The 19,226-nt window shown below is 38.4% G+C and overlaps 1 protein-coding gene across 1 annotated transcript; it reads right to left on the reverse strand.

The window, feature by feature from the left end:
- Positions 1-1,831: 1,831 nt before the first annotated feature.
- Positions 1,832-10,047, reverse strand: LOC136674202 (uncharacterized). Its single transcript, XM_066650102.1, has 5 exons — positions 9,950-10,047; positions 7,292-9,299; positions 6,999-7,127; positions 6,461-6,553; positions 1,832-3,257 (listed from the first exon to the last, which is right to left on the reverse strand). Exons 2-5 carry the CDS (start codon positions 9,285-9,287, stop codon positions 3,040-3,042), a joined length of 2,436 nt encoding a protein of 811 aa, XP_066506199.1. The 5' UTR covers positions 9,288-9,299; positions 9,950-10,047; the 3' UTR covers positions 1,832-3,039.
- Positions 10,048-19,226: the final 9,179 nt, after the last annotated feature.

Below are 19,226 nucleotides of genomic sequence, written 5' to 3' on the forward strand. Positions count from 1 at the left end.
CCATGCTTATTTGTTTTGTTTTTGCTTTGCTTTGTTATTATTATTATTTTATCCACTATTTGTGTGGGGATAAATGGAGATGCATAAATATTTCCTGTGTTGGAATACATTCAGGGATGTTGTTCATTTGAATATGGACTGGAGAACATGAAAGGAGGCACAAATACATGTTTTCCAGACAATCAATAGTCACAAATAAATTAACAGTTAATGTTTTACTATAAACCAACACTGGTTTGGAGTCAAGAAATCATTAGGTCAATAAGCATGCCCCATTAAACGCTGTATTTTTCTGTAGTAAAACGCTTTACTCTTCTGGGAAGATGAAAAATAACTTTGAGGATTTGATGGTATTCAACATCATAAAAATGAATAAGGAGAGAAACCCCTTAAGATAAATTATGTCCGCTTCTTTAAGGAATAATGTATGTACACTGCGTATAAAATATTAAAACAAGAAATGGAATGTCTGGAACAGCAGACCTGGAACATAAGTTCACCATACCCTGTGGCAAGCATGGACTAAATAGGAATAACTCCCCACTGGGAGGTGTGTTGTTTGGAGTGTACCATGGTTTAAGATCTGTTAATTCAGTCATTCATTCATGGTCTGTAACCATTTATCCAGTTCAGGGTTACGGTGGGTCCAGAGCCTGCCCGGAATCATTGGGCACAAGGCAGGAATACGCCCTGGAGGGGGCACCAGTCCTACACAGGGCAAACACACTTACACACATTGACACCCGGAGGAAACCTATGCAGACACAGGAAGAACACACCACACTCCTTACAGACAGTCACCTGGAGGAAACCCACGCTGGCACAGGGAGAACACAGAACACTCCTCACAGACAGTCACCTGGAGGAAACCCACGCAGACACAGAGAGAACACACCACACTCCTCACAGACAGTCACCCGGAGTGGGACTTGAACCCACAATCTCAAGGTCCCTGGAGCTGTGTGATTAGCTACTGCACCACCCTGCCGCCTAAGGTCTGTTTAATAAATTATTAATAAGTGGGCTGTAAAAACCTAAAAAACACCATTAATAATAATTTATAACCTATAGCTGTATCTAGATGTTTCTCTTTTTTACCTATTAATGAATCTGCTCACTGCCCAGGCCCAACAAGTGAACAATCTCGACACATCGCTTTATCTATATCTGAGTCAAAGTGGTATAGAGAGAGAGTTGACTCTAATAGACCAGTTTTTACAGTGATGTCAGATCATGGAGCCCCTCAGTAGCTCCTGGAAGTTAGCGGTAGACATCAGCAGCACCGTAGAGTTAAAGCAGAACAGACACACATTTAATGTTTAAGATGTTTAAAGAATGAAATTTTATATTTTCTGCACATCTATATCCAATTAACAAGTGTGTTAAAGCATTTTAGCAGATTACTCCACTATAGAAGTAGATTTGGGGAACGTTAACAGTTAGTCTAGAGGACTTTGAGTAAAGTATAAATAAAAGAACCAACAGCCTGAAAATACTTTCTCGTAATGTTTTTTTTTTATGATCTATTCCATTGGGAGGTTAAAGAAAAAATATTCTAGGGTTATGTTTGTATGGTGGAGTATTTGTTAAATGTAACTGGGTATGGAGGTGTATTTGGTGCAAAACTCCTGAGCACCTGTGACAGTGAGATTTGTAGTTTGTAGAAAATAGTCACACACGTAAATCAGTAAATTTGAAAGTCACAGAGAAAATCACTTCAGGAGTTGCAAACCTGTAGATTTTTCCCTCTCCCACAAGTACAGCTTAACAGTTACACCTTCACAAACTCTTCACTGCAGCTGCACAAATCCGGTTCTACACACACACACACACACACACACATACGCGTTTTTGTGTAATTTCAGGACACCAGACAAACTACCTACAAATGGGGACATCCCTTTCTGGAGGTTCCAGAAACAAATGAAACCTATTTTTGTGTTTCATATAATTCCCATATGATGTTTATCTGTTGATTTTTTCTGTATGTTCTTTTTTAAAAAAGTTCCTATTTTTCTGGTTTATGTGAAATTATGGGACACTTTCGGGTTTATGTGAACTTCCAGGACATACAATACACACACTTTCAAGTCTGCTACTACCAACATAATGGGGACATGTTAAAAGTTGGGACTTATTTTACACATGGACTACTGCAAATCAAGGACACAACAATTATAGGGTGTATCATAGCTTTCAAGGTGATGTATGGGCATGTTCTTAATTTTTTTATAATCTTAGTAGTTCAATATTCTAAAATATTGAAATGATTTATTCTAACTGTACATGTAGTGTACAGTTAAACTAATCAGACATATTATCAAAAAAAAAACATTTATTTGAATTTCCAACACAAGGTATAAAACAAAGTGCCACAGTTTTACAGCAGATTCTATAGATCACATGCATCTACATTTTGGTGGATGTTTAGTTTTTTACATCTGGAAGCTGTCCTTCACACTAAAATTTCCTGATGAATGAGCAAATAAAAATACTACAAAATGGAATAAAATATTTTACATGATCCAAAGAAGGATTTTATCCATCTCTTCTAAAGTGAATGCATGGGGCATTTTTTTGGACAATTACAATGTATTCACTTGGAACTTTGCATTGTGTTATTACAATTATGTTATTAATAACAATAGCTATAACAATAATAAAGCATCTATTTTTTTATATTTTATTATTATTATTATTTTATATTTTTTACATTTACTTTTATATTATCCTTCAGCCAATAATATATTGTATTAATAACGAGCCTAAAAAAAATAATACATGGCTCAATCCACTGCAAATTTTCTCTCTCAAACAATTAAAATAACAAATAGCATACTGGTGAATGGTGAACAGTGTAAGTATTCAATGACGGTTATATACTGAACAAAGAAGGTTTAAGAATATTGCTGGCTGAACTTTACCAACTTAAAAAAAACTGCATAGAACACATCTGATATGTCAGAATAAAAAAATAAATGAAATGACAACGTCTCCTTCGTTACATTCATACATTTGTCAGCTTACAAAGTCAGTATTTTACCCACACAGTTTTCTTTTGAGTGCCACTATTCTGTTCTTCACATAGTACTTGATGGCCACCCAGTCACGGTTTCTGAGAGCATCAGGTTCAGACAGCAAGCATGAGAGACAGTCTTTCTTACCAGGGACTCGGCCACTCTTTATACAATGCATTAGGTGTTTCTCAACAGCATGTACCTCATCATCTGACCACTTCTTCCTGCTTTGTGGAATGTCTGTTGACAGAAATGAGATCTGAGTCACAAAACACAAAATGTACATAAAAACAAATTAATATTAGAGGGGCATGGAGTCAATCAGTCTGTGGCACTGCTCAGGTGTTATATGAGAGCCCAGGCTGCTCTGATAGTGGTCTTCAGCTCTTCTGCATTGTTGGGTCTGGTGTACTGCATCTTCCTCTTCACAATACCCCATAGATTTTCTATGTGGTTAAGGTCAGGTGAGTTTTCAGACCAATTAAGAACAGGGAGACCATGGTCCTTAAACCAGGTACTGGTAGCTTTGGCACTGTGTGCAGGTGCCAAGTCCTTTTTGAAAATGAAAACTGCATCTCCATAAAGTTGGTCAGCAGCAGGAAGCATGAAGTGCTGAAATTCCCTGGTAGACGGCTGCGTTGACCTTGGACCTCAGAAAACACAGTGGACCAACACCAGCAGATGACATGGCACCCCACACCATCACTGACTGTGGAAACTTTACACTGGACCTCAAGCAACGTGGATTCTGTGCCTCTCCTCTCTTCCTCCAGACCTTGATTTCCAAAGAAAATGCAAAATTTACTTTCATCAGAGAACATTACTGTGGACCACTCAGCAGCAGTCCAGTCCTTTGTGTCTTTAGCCCAGGGGCGAGACACTTCTGACAAGTGTCTTGTTCAAGAGTGGCTTCACACAAGGAATGCGACAGCTGAAACTCATGTCTTGCATATGTCTGTGTGGTGGTTCTTGAAGCACTGACTCCAACTGCAGTCCAGTCTTTGTGACTCTCCCCACATTTTTGAAAGGGTTTTGTTTCACAACCCTCTCCAGGGTGCGGTTATCCCTATTGCTTGTACACTTTCTTCTGCCACATCTTTTCCTTCCCTTCGCCTCTCTATTAATGAGCTTGGACACAGAGCTCTGTGAACAGCCAGCCTCTTTAGCAATGACCTTTTGTGTCTTCCTCTGTTTGTGTAAGGTGTCAGTGGTCGTCTTTTGGACATCTGTCAAGTCAGCAGTCTTCAACATGAGTGTGTAGCCTACAGAACTAGACTGAGAGACCATTTAAAGGCCTTTGCAGGTGTTTTGAGTTAATTAGCTGATTAGAGTGTGGCAGCAGGTTCAATATTGAACCTTTTCACAATATTCTAATTTTCTGAGAAACTGAATTTGAGGTTTTCATTAGTTGTCAGTTATAATCATCAAATTAAAAGAAATAAACACTTGAAATATCAGTCTGTGTGTAATGATGAATATAATAGGAAATGTTTTCCGGTTTGCAAGAGCACTGTTCGTTGCCTGACGTGGTTTTCCTCACACAAAATTATTTTCTCTGCTCGCAAATTTTTTACTGGCTCCGCTGGTATAGATTAGGCTAAATTTAAAATAAATAATTATTAATAAATAATTAAAATAATTTTAAATAAAAATTCCCCAAGGATGGAATTCTCTCGCCTGGGTATGCTCCGGACCCACCGCGTCCCTGAACTGTATACGAGGTTAAAGGCAGTGAACGAATGAATGTGTGAAACTGAAAATGTTCTAGCTTTCCCACTGTTACTAGCACTGTTCTAAGCCTTCTAATGGGTTACGTGCAGTATGATTATAGCTGAGCACTTGGGAGTGTTCATTCATTTATTTATTTATTATTTTTAATTCTTGTTAATTCATCTTTTTACTCTTTTTGCTTCTTTAAACGCTTGAGGAGGTAATGCCATAAGAATGTTTCAATAACACGACAAAGACATCATTACATTTATGTGGTAAGGAAATGTTATTGTTCCAGTGAAATCTTTCCTTGTGAATTTGAGTAATGTGAATACTATATGTGCATATATATGTTGTATAGTAATGAACAATTGGTGCATTCAGTCTATATTTTAGAAGGATGTCCTTGTCACAGTGTGACAATGTTAATATCACAATAAATAGAGATTGATCAATATAGAAAACTCTTTCATGAAATTTTTTTTGGCCATATCGCCCAGCTCTACTTGGTTGTGTGTTTTAAATGGATAAGACGGGAATAAGTGTTTCAAAACAAGTTTAGTTTATAAACCTAGCGCTAGCTTTAGCTTCGCATAGCTGTTTAAGATGGAAATGAATATTCAATAAGTAGCTGGAGACTCTTAAACAGACCCATTTAAGGTGGAACTAAACGCTTAAATACAAAAATTGTGAATAGGATGCAAGGATCTGCCTTTTAAACTGATGATTACGGTTGAAGGGAAAATAACACCAGCCTTGTCTAGTCTAAATTTTAATGTGGTGTAGATATTACTTTCTTGTAAATGCAGGGAAAATGGTGGTGGCTCTTTATATTTTTGCCCTCCCCTTAAGTAGGTAAATGTTTAGTGACATCACACGGTTTGTTTGCTTTAAACAGATAAAGTGGAATAACAGTTGCTTCAAAAAGCTTAAAAGCTATAGCGCTAGTTTCGGCTTTTAAGGTGAAACAGAATTCAAGAACCTGGCGAATAACGCCAATATGACTCATAAACCGACACATGTAAGGTGGAACAAAATGTTTGACTACAAAAATTGTGGATAAGATCTGCCTCCTAAACAACATTTATGGTGGAAAGGAAAGTTGATAAGTAACACCAGCCATGTCTAGTGGAAATATTTCAGGTGGATTTGGACAGATAAGTAAATGTGTATAATGGAGGGAAATCACGGCCACGTTCACTTATTTTGCGTAGATATAGATGTTATAGTGAATCGATGAACACTTTTCTGTGTAAATATGTTGATTATGGCACACTCTTCTTGTCTCTTGCTTGTTCGTTCAGTTTTCCTCAAACTGGCAACTGCTCGAACTTCACGTCTGAAGAGGAGGGGGAGGAGCTCTCCCCACTGTATTATAGTTTTTATTTAAATGCTTCGTGTCCGTATTACAGATTGCTTCTTTAAAGTCAGAGTCACTACATTTTTTTTTGTTCAGTGTACCAGCACAACACACACTAACACACCACCACCACGTCAGTGTCACTGCAGCACTGAGAATGATCCACCACCACATCACACCTGCTCTGTGGGGGTCCTGAGCGCTGAGGGACAGGGGGGTAAAAAATATTCAGAATAACTGAAGAACTACAAAGTGCTACTGTGTGGTCAGTGGAACTGGGTGAATGGGCAGAGTGTAGAAAACTGGAGGACAATGAAGTGACCAGTTGGTCTATGTGCCATAGAAATAAAATTGCAAGATTGTTTTCCCTTACCATTGCTTTGTGTTGAACTTGGTTCTTGTAGATGACTTTGGTCAGAAAAGGATTCTGAGATTTTCTGCTTTTCTCCTTTTCTGTTATGCTGATCTAAATACAAAATAAATACATACAATTTACACTAATGTAAATCACCAGCCTACAACTTTTAAATATAGTGCTTGTACAAAATAAGACTATTTCAAAGCCATCCTAAAACTGCAAGCCACATACTATAGTATACATTATATTTGGCCAAATGCGTTACACCATATACTTTTTTTAATGTTAAAACCAATTTAATTCATGGTGCAATATAATCTATAATTCTGATCAATGCACAAGCACAATGAAACAGCCTACTCCAAAAACACTAATCTGGAAATGTCAAAATAGGTATGAACGCAACAACCACATCAGAGTGCTTTACCAGGCAGAGAGGAAGAAGATATGTTAAACAAAAAGATCAGACAAAAAAAAAAAAAAAGTCACTCAAGACTGAATATATAATTTTGGCCTCAGCTATCAAATATACAACTTGTTAACCTAAGCTTACCATTTGGATCTGAGGTGCGTGGATTTTCTAAAGTTGATGGCTGAGGAGCTCTTGGGCTCTGGCTTTCCGGAAGGTCTTCTATCTCTGCCTCATCACTTGACGTATTAGCATCAGTGTCTTCAATTTCATCTAATCACGTATAGAACTGGTTAGTGAAAATGATCTTGCAAAATACAGGAGTATCAAAAACATTTCACTTTGCCAAATTATCATCACATTAAATGACCCACTGGACCTGATCTTACTGCACTTCCTAAATACTAGTTTTATAAATAAATTTTATGTTCCTCTACCTTTTGGATCAATTACGATGTCATCCAGCTGAACACCCTGGATTTCTGACAGTGCCCCTCTCTCCATTGCGATAAGAAGCTTGCTCATTTTAGCAAGTTGCAAAGTACTTTCAGGCAGACGGTAGTATTGACGATGAATCCTAATGTCATGACCCAAAAAGTTGGCAAGCTGATCCATTTCATTTTCTTTTAAATTTAACACTGTTGACAAAGTTGCAATCTGTTTACGTAACTTTGTTGATGAAAGAGCTGTTGGATTTCTTGCACCACAGGCTTCTGCATACTCACGCAAAGCATCCGATCCACGATAAGATGAGAGAGCATTTGGACGTGCAAAAAGGTGTACATTCTCACTTGGTACCTGACAAATTCTTCTTTTCTCAATGAGGAGATCCATGCAACTGACCATCTCTGGTGTCAACAGTACCGGCACCATCCTGCCCCTCTTTCCACGAATTTCCACCCTTTGAAAATGTTTACAGAGACTCTTTTCAAAATCGCTAAGCCCAGTTGCCAGGTCTTCGTGAATTGGTGACTGTTCTCTTGAAACATAGGACTCTAGTTTCAACCTTGCTGTTTCTCCACCCCTCCTTCTGTTAAAAAGTATGACTCTGGTAAGTGTCAGTTTGCATAAGCTTGCATAGCTTTTGACATCAGAATTTTCCTTCAGAGCATTCTTATATTTCTCCATCTCTGTTTTTAAAAAAGAATGCAACGTCTTCACATCTTCAGTGAATGGCAAAATTTGTGGCTTGTTCATTTTTGCCTCATTGAGGGTTGTTCCTGCTGCAGCTGAGATTGATTCGTTCCATTTATACTCTTGCAAAACTCTGAAGTTTCGCGCATCCTGAGCAAGCTGCTCTTGTCCCACCATTATTGCATTGCATTCCACAGAAGTTGCAATTTTTGCTAAACTATGGCCAAGTTTTAGAGCGAGTGAAGGAGTCTTGTATGTATTTGTTTCCTCACAGTGTCCAGCAACACTTCTCACTGCTTTGATGACATGGGGGAAATTGGATGGCAATACAAAATCTTCCATGCACTTCATAGGTGTCATTGTTCTTGCCTCAAACAGCAGACGTCCTACTTCTCTCATTTTTTGTCGAATGTAATCATTTTTTGTGGAACTTGGGTTGAGTTTGTTGAACATCTGTTCTCCCAACAGAAGTATGTATTTATCTTTCCTGATCAAATCAGAAATTTGATCATGCTTCATTTGGCATACGACTGTTTTCCAAAATCCTTTGGACAGATCGGGAGAAGGGGCAAATGCCATGTAACTGAGTGACTGCACATGCTTTTTGCCAGTGCTAGACTCATTAATACTGGAATTCTGTGGACAGTTTCTAATGTGCCTCCAAAGTGACTTTCTTGCATACAGACCCTGGCAGTGGATGCAATGTGTAAAGTCATGAGTGAATGCAGGTTTTTTAGGTCTCCTACAGGCCACCAAATCACCCTTACCCTCACTGGATACAACAGCATTGTGCACAAAATTTCCTCTGCTTATTAACAAACGCAGGCGCACTCGCCTCTCTTTTGATTTTTTATCAAAGCTGAATGCTTTAGCCACATCTGACTCATTGCGATGTACATACTGCAGATGCCTTGAAATTTTAGAGAATGGCTTCTCACAATATAGACAATACTGCTGCTTCTTATATCTCCAGCCTGTATTTGAGGATGGCATTGATGCTACATGAACAGAACTCTTGTTTTCTGTTTCTGTTAGAGAGATTAGATTTGAGGTGCTGACATTATTTCTTGCATTGCTGACCTCACTCTGGGTTCTGTTGTGTGGCTTGGATAATTTCATTTTGAGGTCACTGTTGTTTATGTTGACTTTCTCTTTGTTTCTCTTTAATTTCTTGTGGGAAACATGACTCTGAGAATCAGATGTGCTACAGCTAGAAGCCTCAGAAAGGTCACCATCTACATGTGGATCATAGTCGTCGTCACTATCCGTGTACTGCGAGTAGTCAGAGGAATCATCCATTTTAGTGAAAATCTATGAAAATGAAACCATAATTGTTTATTGAGCCATGAAAAAAACAAGTTTGGAGCCTTATCTTAAAAGACAATTCATTTTTCAACACAATAGTTAATGTTAAAAAGCCCATTATAGCTGATTTCTAACAAACCTGTCTTATAACATCTATTTGTGCTTCTAGAATTTCTGCTCTGTTCTTATGAGGCACGCAACAAGGCTGAAAGTAAAACAATAAAAAGCAAAATCCTCATCTCGAATTGTACTTTTCATAGAGATTTCTCGTGTAAAATAACTCTAGATGCTGTTTCTCTGCTGTGAGCAGAGAGAGAGAATCCTAACAGTGGACAGAGACATTTTTTCTTTTTTGTTTTTTTTTTTTAAAACAGGCTTCAGAAATGCATTAGATCAGTTCTGAGCACGCAAAACTACTGAAAAGCAGCAAATGATGAGGAAACATCCTCAGAGTTGTATATTAATAAAGGTGTGTTTCGATTAAAACCGTGAACGCCCCCTTTAACTACACCAAGATATTTTAGCCCAAAACAGTGCTGGAATTTTGGTGTCAGGACAATCGTTGGGTAAGGGCAGCACTGATGTAGTAGCCCTTAATGGAAAGAAATACTGAAATGCCTAGCTTACTATTATATGAAAATAGGTTCATTTTTTACCTGTGAAGCAGTAGCCTCCACTTTTGGCTCCTCGGTGGCCAAAGAAGTTTCAGGTTCAGCGCCGTACTTGGCAAGCTTTGCGCTCCGTATGATTCTGCTGTCAGTCTAAATGAATATAGGCATAGTAATATTAAAACAATAACAGAAAATGACCACAAAACTGACTATTAAAATCTAAAACAAGGATCAACAATAATTTATTCAAAGTGATTTACGCCAAGGTGTAAAATTAGGACACAACACACACCCCGTTTCTGGTACAGTCCAATGTCAGGACATTTGAGACTTCCCTCAGGTCAAAACATTTTACCCCAGAAAAGCCTTGGAGCATCATTATTAGGACAGTTATTTAATATTATTATTAAACTTAGTTTATAAATAGCTGTCCAAATAGAGTGTATGGATAATCCATTTCTACCTGTGCTGCCATGATTTCTGCTCTCCGCTCATGAGAAATCAGCGAAAGATCCGGACCTTCAGGTGATTTGTTAATGTTTTTGTCCTGCAAGGTGTGAGACAAAGACCAGTCAGACATTTCATGCTGCTTACTTTCATTGCTCATGGGAAAAAAACAAAATGACAACAATAAGGACTAAGAGAAGCAACAGCTTTCATTTTGGCAATATCGTTCACGTCATGATGCAAAATTAGGACCCGACACACACCCTTTGTCTGGTACGATGCAAATTCAGGACAATTTAGATATTAAAAGGGGACGTCTACGATTGTGGGGAAATGCTGTTCTCTCTGGTTTGTTTACACTCAGAAGCTGTGCGTCTTTTAAGGTGGAACAGTGTGTTTGGGGAAAAATAACTGATAGTACGCAGCTGAAGTTTGACTTGTCTGTAAGCTTGCTTTCACTATTTGAATTACCACAGAAACCCATATGTAACTCGAGCTGTAGAGTTTGTAATAATGTCGGTATGTGTTTTATTTCATGCAGTTTGCCATCTCCTGAATTTGGACAGTCCACCTTAAGAAATCCAAAACAGTAAAAATAAGTCAGTGTTACCCACCTATGGAACAGACACAGAGCATCATCCTCATCTCGAATTGTACTTTTCATAGAGATTGTATAGAGATTTCTCGTGTAAAATAACTCTAGATGCTGTTTCTCTGCTGCGAGCAGAGAGAGAGAATCCTAACAGTGGACAGAGACATTTTTTCTTTTTTGTTTTTTTTAAAAACAGGCTTCAGAAATGCATTAGATCAGTTCTGAGCACGCAAAACTACTGAAAAGCAGCAAATGATGAGGAAACATCCTCAGAGTTGTATATTAATAAAGGTGTGTTTCGATTAAAACCGTGAACGCCCCCTTTAACTACACCAAGATATTTTAGCCCAAAACAGTGCTGGAATTTTGGTGTCAGGACAATCGTTGGGTAAGGGCAGCACTGATGTAGTAGCCCTTAATGGAAAGAAATACTGAAATGCCTAGCTTAGTATTATATGAATATAGGTTCATTTTTTACCTGTGAAGCAGTAGCCTCCACTTTTGGCTCCTCGGTGGCCAAAGAAGTTTCAGGTTCAGCACCGTACTTGGCAAGCTTTGCGCGCCGCATGATTCTGCTGTCAGTCTAAATGAATATAGGCATAGTAATATTAAAACAATAACAGAAAATGACCACAAAACTGACTATTAAAATCTAAAACAAGGATCAACAATAATTTATTCAAAGTGATTTACGCCAAGGTGTAAAATTAGGACACAACACACACCCCGTTTCTGGTACAGTCCAATGTCAGGACATTTGAGACTTCCCTCAGGTCAAAACATTTTACCCCAGAAAAGCCTTGGAGCATCATTATTAGGACAGTTATTTAATATTATTATTAAACTTAGTTTATAAATAGCTGTCCAAATAGAGTGTATGGATAATCCATTTCTACCTGTGCTGCCATGATTTCTGCTCTCCGCTCATGAGAAATCAGCGAAAGATCCGGACCTTCAGGTGATTTGTTAATGTTTTTGTCCTGCAAGGTGTGAGACAAAGACCAGTCAGACATTTCATGCTGCTTACTTTCATTGCTCATGGGAAAAAAACAAAATGACAACAATAAGGACTAAGAGAAGCAACAGCTTTCATTTTGGCAATATCGTTCACGTCATGATGCAAAATTAGGACCCGACACACACCCTTTGTCTGGTACGATGCAAATTCAGGACAATTTAGATATTAAAAGGGGACGTCTACGATTGTGGGGAAATGCTGTTCTCTCTGGTTTGTTTACACTCAGAAGCTGTGCGTCTTTTAAGGTGGAACAGTGTGTTTGGGGAAAAATAACTGATAGTACGCAGCTGAAGTTTGACTTGTCTGTAAGCTTGCTTTCACTATTTGAATTACCACAGAAACCCATATGTAACTCGAGCTGTAGAGTTTGTAATAATGTCGGTATGTGTTTTATTTCATGCAGTTTGCCATCTCCTGAATTTGGACAGTCCACCTTAAGAAATCCAAAACAGTAAAAATAAGTCAGTGTTACCCACCTATGGAACAGACACAGAGCATCATCCTCATCTCGAATTGTACTTTTCATAGAGATTGTATAGAGATTTCTCGTGTAAAATAACTCTAGATGCCGTTTCTCTGCTGCGAGCAGAGAGAGAGAATCCTAACAGTGGACAGAGACATTTTTTCTTTTTTGTTTTTTTTAAAAACAGGCTTCAGAAATGCATTAGATCAGTTCTGAGCACGCAAAACTACTGAAAAGCAGCAAATGATGAGGAAACATCCTCAGAGTTGTATATTAATAAAGGTGTGTTTCGATTAAAACCGTGAACGCCCCCTTTAACTACACCAAGATATTTTAGCCCAAAACAGTGCTGGAATTTTGGTGTCAGGACAATCGTTGGGTAAGGGCAGCACTGATGTAGTAGCCCTTAATGGAAAGAAATACTGAAATGCCTAGCTTAGTATTATATGAATATAGGTTCATTTTTTACCTGTGAAGCAGTAGCCTCCACTTTTGGCTCCTCGGTGGCCAAAGAAGTTTCAGGTTCAGCACCGTACTTGGCAAGCTTTGCGCGCCGCATGATTCTGCTGTCAGTCTAAATGAATATAGGCATAGTAATATTAAAACAATAACAGAAAATGACCACAAAACTGACTATTAAAATCTAAAACAAGGATCAACAATAATTTATTCAAAGTGATTTACGCCAAGGTGTAAAATTAGGACACAACACACACCCCGTTTCTGGTACAGTCCAATGTCAGGACATTTGAGGCTTCCCTCAGGTCAAAACATTTTACCCCAGAAAAGCCTTGGAGCATCATTATTAGGACAGTTATTTAATATTATTATTAAACTTAGTTTATAAATAGCTGTCCAAATAGAGTGTATGGATAATCCATTTCTACCTGTGCTGCCATGATTTCTGCTCTCCGCTCATGAGAAATCAGCGAAAGATCCGGACCTTCAGGTGATTTGTTAATGTTTTTGTCCTGCAAGGTGTGAGACAAAGACCAGTCAGACATTTCATGCTGCTTACTTTCATTGCTCATGGGAAAAAAACAAAATGACAACAATAAGGACTAAGAGAAGCAACAGCTTTCATTTTGGCAATATCGTTCACGTCATGATGCAAAATTAGGACCCGACACACACCCTTTGTCTGGTACGATGCAAATTCAGGACAATTTAGATATTAAAAGGGGACGTCTACGATTGTGGGGAAATGCTGTTCTCTCCGGTTTGTTTACACTCAGAAGCTGTGCGTCTTTTAAGGTGGAACAGTGTGTTTGGGGAAAAATAACTGATAGTACGCAGCTGAAGTTTGACTTGTCTGTAAGCTTGCTTTCACTATTTGAATTACCACAGAAACCCATATGTAACTCGAGCTGTAGAGTTTGTAATAATGTCGGTATGTGTTTTATTTCATGCAGTTTGCCATCTCCTGAATTTGGACAGTCCACCTTAAGAAATCCAAAACAGTAAAAATAAGTCAGTGTTACCCACCTATGGAACAGACATAGAGCATCATCCTCATCTCGAATTGTACTTTTCATAGAGATTGTATAGAGATTTCTCGTGTAAAATAACTCTAGATGCCGTTTCTCTGCTGCGAGCAGAGAGAGAGAATCCTAACAGTGGACAGAGACATTTTTTCTTTTTTGTTTTTTTTAAAAACAGGCTTCAGAAATGCATTAGATCAGTTCTGAGCACGCAAAACTACTGAAAAGCAGCAAATGATGAGGAAACATCCTCAGAGTTGTATATTAATAAAGGTGTGTTTCGATTAAAACCGTGAACGCCCCCTTTAACTACACCAAGATATTTTAGCCCAAAACAGTGCTGGAATTTTGGTGTCAGGACAATCGTTGGGTAAGGGCAGCACTGATGTAGTAGCCCTTAATGGAAAGAAATACTGAAATGCCTAGCTTAGTATTATATGAATATAGGTTCATTTTTTACCTGTGAAGCAGTAGCCTCCACTTTTGGCTCCTCGGTGGCCAAAGAAGTTTCAGGTTCAGCACCGTACTTGGCAAGCTTTGCGCGCCGCATGATTCTGCTGTCAGTCTAAATGAATATAGGCATAGTAATATTAAAACAATAACAGAAAATGACCACAAAACTGACTATTAAAATCTAAAACAAGGATCAACAATAATTTATTCAAAGTGATTTACGCCAAGGTGTAAAATTAGGACACAACACACACCCCGTTTCTGGTACAGTCCAATGTCAGGACATTTGAGGCTTCCCTCAGGTCAAAACATTTTACCCCAGAAAAGCCTTGGAGCATCATTATTAGGACAGTTATTTAATATTATTATTAAACTTAGTTTATAAATAGCTGTCCAAATAGAGTGTATGGATAATCCATTTCTACCTGTGCTGCCATGATTTCTGCTCTCCGCTCATGAGAAATCAGCGAAAGATCCGGACCTTCAGGTGATTTGTTAATGTTTTTGTCCTGCAAGGTGTGAGACAAAGACCAGTCAGACATTTCATGCTGCTTACTTTCATTGCTCATGGGAAAAAAACAAAATGACAACAATAAGGACTAAGAGAAGCAACAGCTTTCATTTTGGCAATATCGTTCACGTCATGATGCAAAATTAGGACCCGACACACACCCTTTGTCTGGTACGATGCAAATTCAGGACAATTTAGATATTAAAAGGGGACGTCTACGATTGTGGGGAAATGCTGTTCTCTCTGGTTTGTTTACACTCAGAAGCTGTGCGTCTTTTAAGGTGGAACAGTGTGTTTGGGGAAAAATAACTGATAGTACGCAGCTGAAGTTTGACTTGTCTGTAAGCTTGCTTTCACTATTTGAATTACCACAGAAACCCATATGTAACTCGAGCTGTAGAGTTTGTAATAATGTCGGTATGTGTTTTATTTCATGCAGTTTGCCATCTCCTGAATTTGGACAGTCCACCTTAAGAAATCCAAAACAGTAAAAATAAGTCAGTGTTACCCACCTATGGAACAGACAGAGCATCATCCTCATCTCGAATTGTACTTTTCATAGAGATTGTATAGAGATTTCTCGTGTAAAATAACTCTAGATGCCGTTTCTCTGCTGCGAGCAGAGAGAGAGAATCCTAACAGTGGACAGAGACATTTTTTCTTTTTTTAAAAACAGGCTTCAGAAATGCATTAGATCAGTTCTGAGCACGCAAAACTACTGGAAAGCAGCAAATGATGAGGAAACATCCTCAGAGTTGTATATTAATAAAGGTGTGTTTCGATTAAAACCGTGAACGCCCCCTTTAACTACACCAAGATATTTTAGCCCAAAACAGTGCTGGAATTTTGGTGTCAGGACAATCGTTGGGTAAGGGCAGCACTGATGTAGTAGCCCTTAATGGAAAGAAATACTGAAATGCCTAGCTTACTATTATATGAAAATAGGTTCATTTTTTACCTGTGCAGCAGTAGCCTCCACTTTTGGCTCCTCGGTGGCCAAAGAAGTTTCAGGTTCAGCGCCGTACTTGGCAAGCTTTGCGCTCCGTATGATTCTGCTGTCAGTCTAAATGAATATAGGCATAGTAATATTAAAACAATAACAGAAAATGACCACAAAACTGACCATTAAAATCTAAAACAAGGATCAACAATAATTTATTCAAAGTGATTTACGCCAAGGTGTAAAATTAGGACACGACACACACCCCGTTTCTGGTACAGTCCAATGTCAGGACATTTGAGGCTTCCCTCAGGTCAAAACATTTTACCCCAGAAAAGTCTTGGAGCATCATTATTAGGACAGTTATTTAATATTATTATTAAACTTAGTTTATAAATAGCTGTCCAAATAGAGTGTATGGATAATCCATTTCTACCTGTGCTGCCATGATTTCTGCTCTCCGCTCATGAGAAATCAGCGAAAGATCCGGACCTTCAGGTGATTTGTTAATGTTTTTGTCCTGCAAGGTGTGAGACAAAGACCAGTCAGACATTTCATGCTGCTTACTTTCATTGCTCATGGGAAAAAAACAAAATGACAACAATAAGGACTAAGAGAAGCAACAGCTTTCATTTTGGCAATATCGTTCACGTCATGATGCAAAATTAGGACCCGACACACACCCTTTGTCTGGTACGATGCAAATTCAGGACAATTTAGATATTAAAAGGGGACGTCTACGATTGTGGGGAAATGCTGTTCTCTCCGGTTTGTTTACACTCAGAAGCTGTGCGTCTTTTAAGGTGGAACAGTGTGTTTGGGGAAAAATAACTGATAGTACGCAGCTGAAGTTTGACTTGTCTGTAAGCTTGCTTTCACTATTTGAATTACCACAGAAACCCATATGTAACTCGAGCTGTAGAGTTTGTAATAATGTCGGTATGTGTTTTATTTCATGCAGTTTGCCATCTCCTGAATTTGGACAGTCCACCTTAAGAAATCCAAAACAGTAAAAATAAGTCAGTGTTACCCACCTATGGAACAGACATAGAGCATCATCCTCATCTCGAATTGTACTTTTCATAGAGATTGTATAGAGATTTCTCGTGTAAAATAACTCTAGATGCCGTTTCTCTGCTGCGAGCAGAGAGAGAGAATCCTAACAGTGGACAGAGACATTTTTTCTTTTTTGTTTTTTTTAAAAACAGGCTTCAGAAATGCATTAGATCAGTTCTGAGCACGCAAAACTACTGAAAAGCAGCAAATGATGAGGAAACATCCTCAGAGTTGTATATTAATAAAGGTGTGTTTCGATTAAAACCGTGAACGCCCCCTTTAACTACACCAAGATATTTTAGCCCAAAACAGTGCTGGAATTTTGGTGTCAGGACAATCGTTGGGTAAGGGCAGCACTGATGTAGTAGCCCTTAATGGAAAGAAATACTGAAATGCCTAGCTTACTATTATATGAAAAAAGGTTCATTTTTTACCTGTGAAGCAGTAGCCTCCACTTTTGGCTCCTCGGTGGCCAAAGAAGTTTCAGGTTCAGCGCCGTACTTGGCAAGCTTTGCGCTCCGTATGATTCTGCTGTCAGTCTAAATGAATATAGGCATAGTAATATTAAAACAATAACAGAAAATGACCACAAAACTGACTATTAAAATCTAAAACAAGGATCAACAATAATTTATTCAAAGTGATTTACGCCAAGGTGTAAAATTAGGACACAACACACACCCCGTTTCTGGTACAGTCCAATGTCAGGACATTTGAGACTTCCCTCAGGTCAAAACATTTTACCCCAGAAAAGCCTTGGAGCATCATTATTAGGACAGTTATTTAATATTATTATTAAACTTAGTTTATAAATAGCTGTCCAAATAGAGTGTATGGATAATCCATTTCTACCTGTGCTGCCATGATTTCTGCTCTCCGCTCATGAGAAATCAGCGAAAGATCCGGACCTTCAGGTGATTTGTTAATGTTTTTGTCCTGCAAGGTGTGAGACAAAGACCAGTCAGACATTTCATGCTGCTTACTTTCATTGCTCATGGGAAAAAAACAAAATGACAACAATAAGGACTAAGAGAAGCAACAGCTTTCATTTTGGCAATATCGTTCACGTCATGATGCAAAATTAGGACCCGACACACACCCTTTGTCTGGTACGATGCAAATTCAGGACAATTTAGATATTAAAAGGGGACGTCTACGATTGTGGGGAAATGCTGTTCTCTCTGGTTTGTTTACACTCAGAAGCTGTGCGTCTTTTAAGGTGGAACAGTGTGTTTGGGGAAAAATAACTGATAGTACGCAGCTGAAGTTTGACTTGTCTGTAAGCTTGCTTTCACTATTTGAATTACCACAGAAACCCATATGTAACTCGAGCTGTAGAGTTTGTAATAATGTCGGTATGTGTTTTATTTCATGCAGTTTGCCATCTCCTGAATTTGGACAGTCCACCTTAAGAAATCCAAAACAGTAAAAATAAGTCAGTGTTACCCACCTATGGAACAGACACAGAGCATCATCCTCATCTCGAATTGTACTTTTCATAGAGATTGTATAGAGATTTCTCGTGTAAAATAACTCTAGATGCCGTTTCTCTGCTGCGAGCAGAGAGAGAGAATCCTAACAGTGGACAGAGACATTTTTTCTTTTTTGTTTTTTTTAAAAACAGGCTTCAGAAATGCATTAGATCAGTTCTGAGCACGCAAAACTACTGAAAAGCAGCAAATGATGAGGAAACATCCTCAGAGTTGTATATTAATAAAGGTGTGTTTCGATTAAAACCGTGAACGCCCCCTTTAACTACACCAAGATATTTTAGCCCAAAACAGTGCTGGAATTTTGGTGTCAGGACAATCGTTGGGTAAGGGCAGCACTGATGTAGTAGCCCTTAATGGAAAGAAATACTGAAATGCCTAGCTTAGTATTATATGAATATAGGTTCATTTTTTACCTGTGAAGCAGTAGCCTCCACTTTTGGCTCCTCGGTGGCCAAAGAAGTTTCAGGTTCAGCACCGTACTTGGCAAGCTTTGCGCGCCGCATGATTCTGCTGTCAGTCTAAATGAATATAGGCATAGTAATATTAAAACAATAACAGAAAATGACCACAAAACTGACTATTAAAATCTAAAACAAGGATCAACAATAATTTATTCAAAGTGATTTACGCCAAGGTGTAAAATTAGGACACAACACACACCCCGTTTCTGGTACAGTCCAATGTCAGGACATTTGAGGCTTCCCTCAGGTCAAAACATTTTACCCCAGAAAAGCCTTGGAGCATCATTATTAGGACAGTTATTTAATATTATTATTAAACTTAGTTTATAAATAGCTGTCCAAATAGAGTGTATGGATAATCCATTTCTACCTGTGCTGCCATGATTTCTGCTCTCCGCTCATGAGAA

This window comes from Hoplias malabaricus, chromosome 17 (assembly GCF_029633855.1).
Source record: "Hoplias malabaricus isolate fHopMal1 chromosome 17, fHopMal1.hap1, whole genome shotgun sequence".
NCBI classification, from domain to species: Eukaryota; Metazoa; Chordata; class Actinopteri; order Characiformes; family Erythrinidae; genus Hoplias; species Hoplias malabaricus.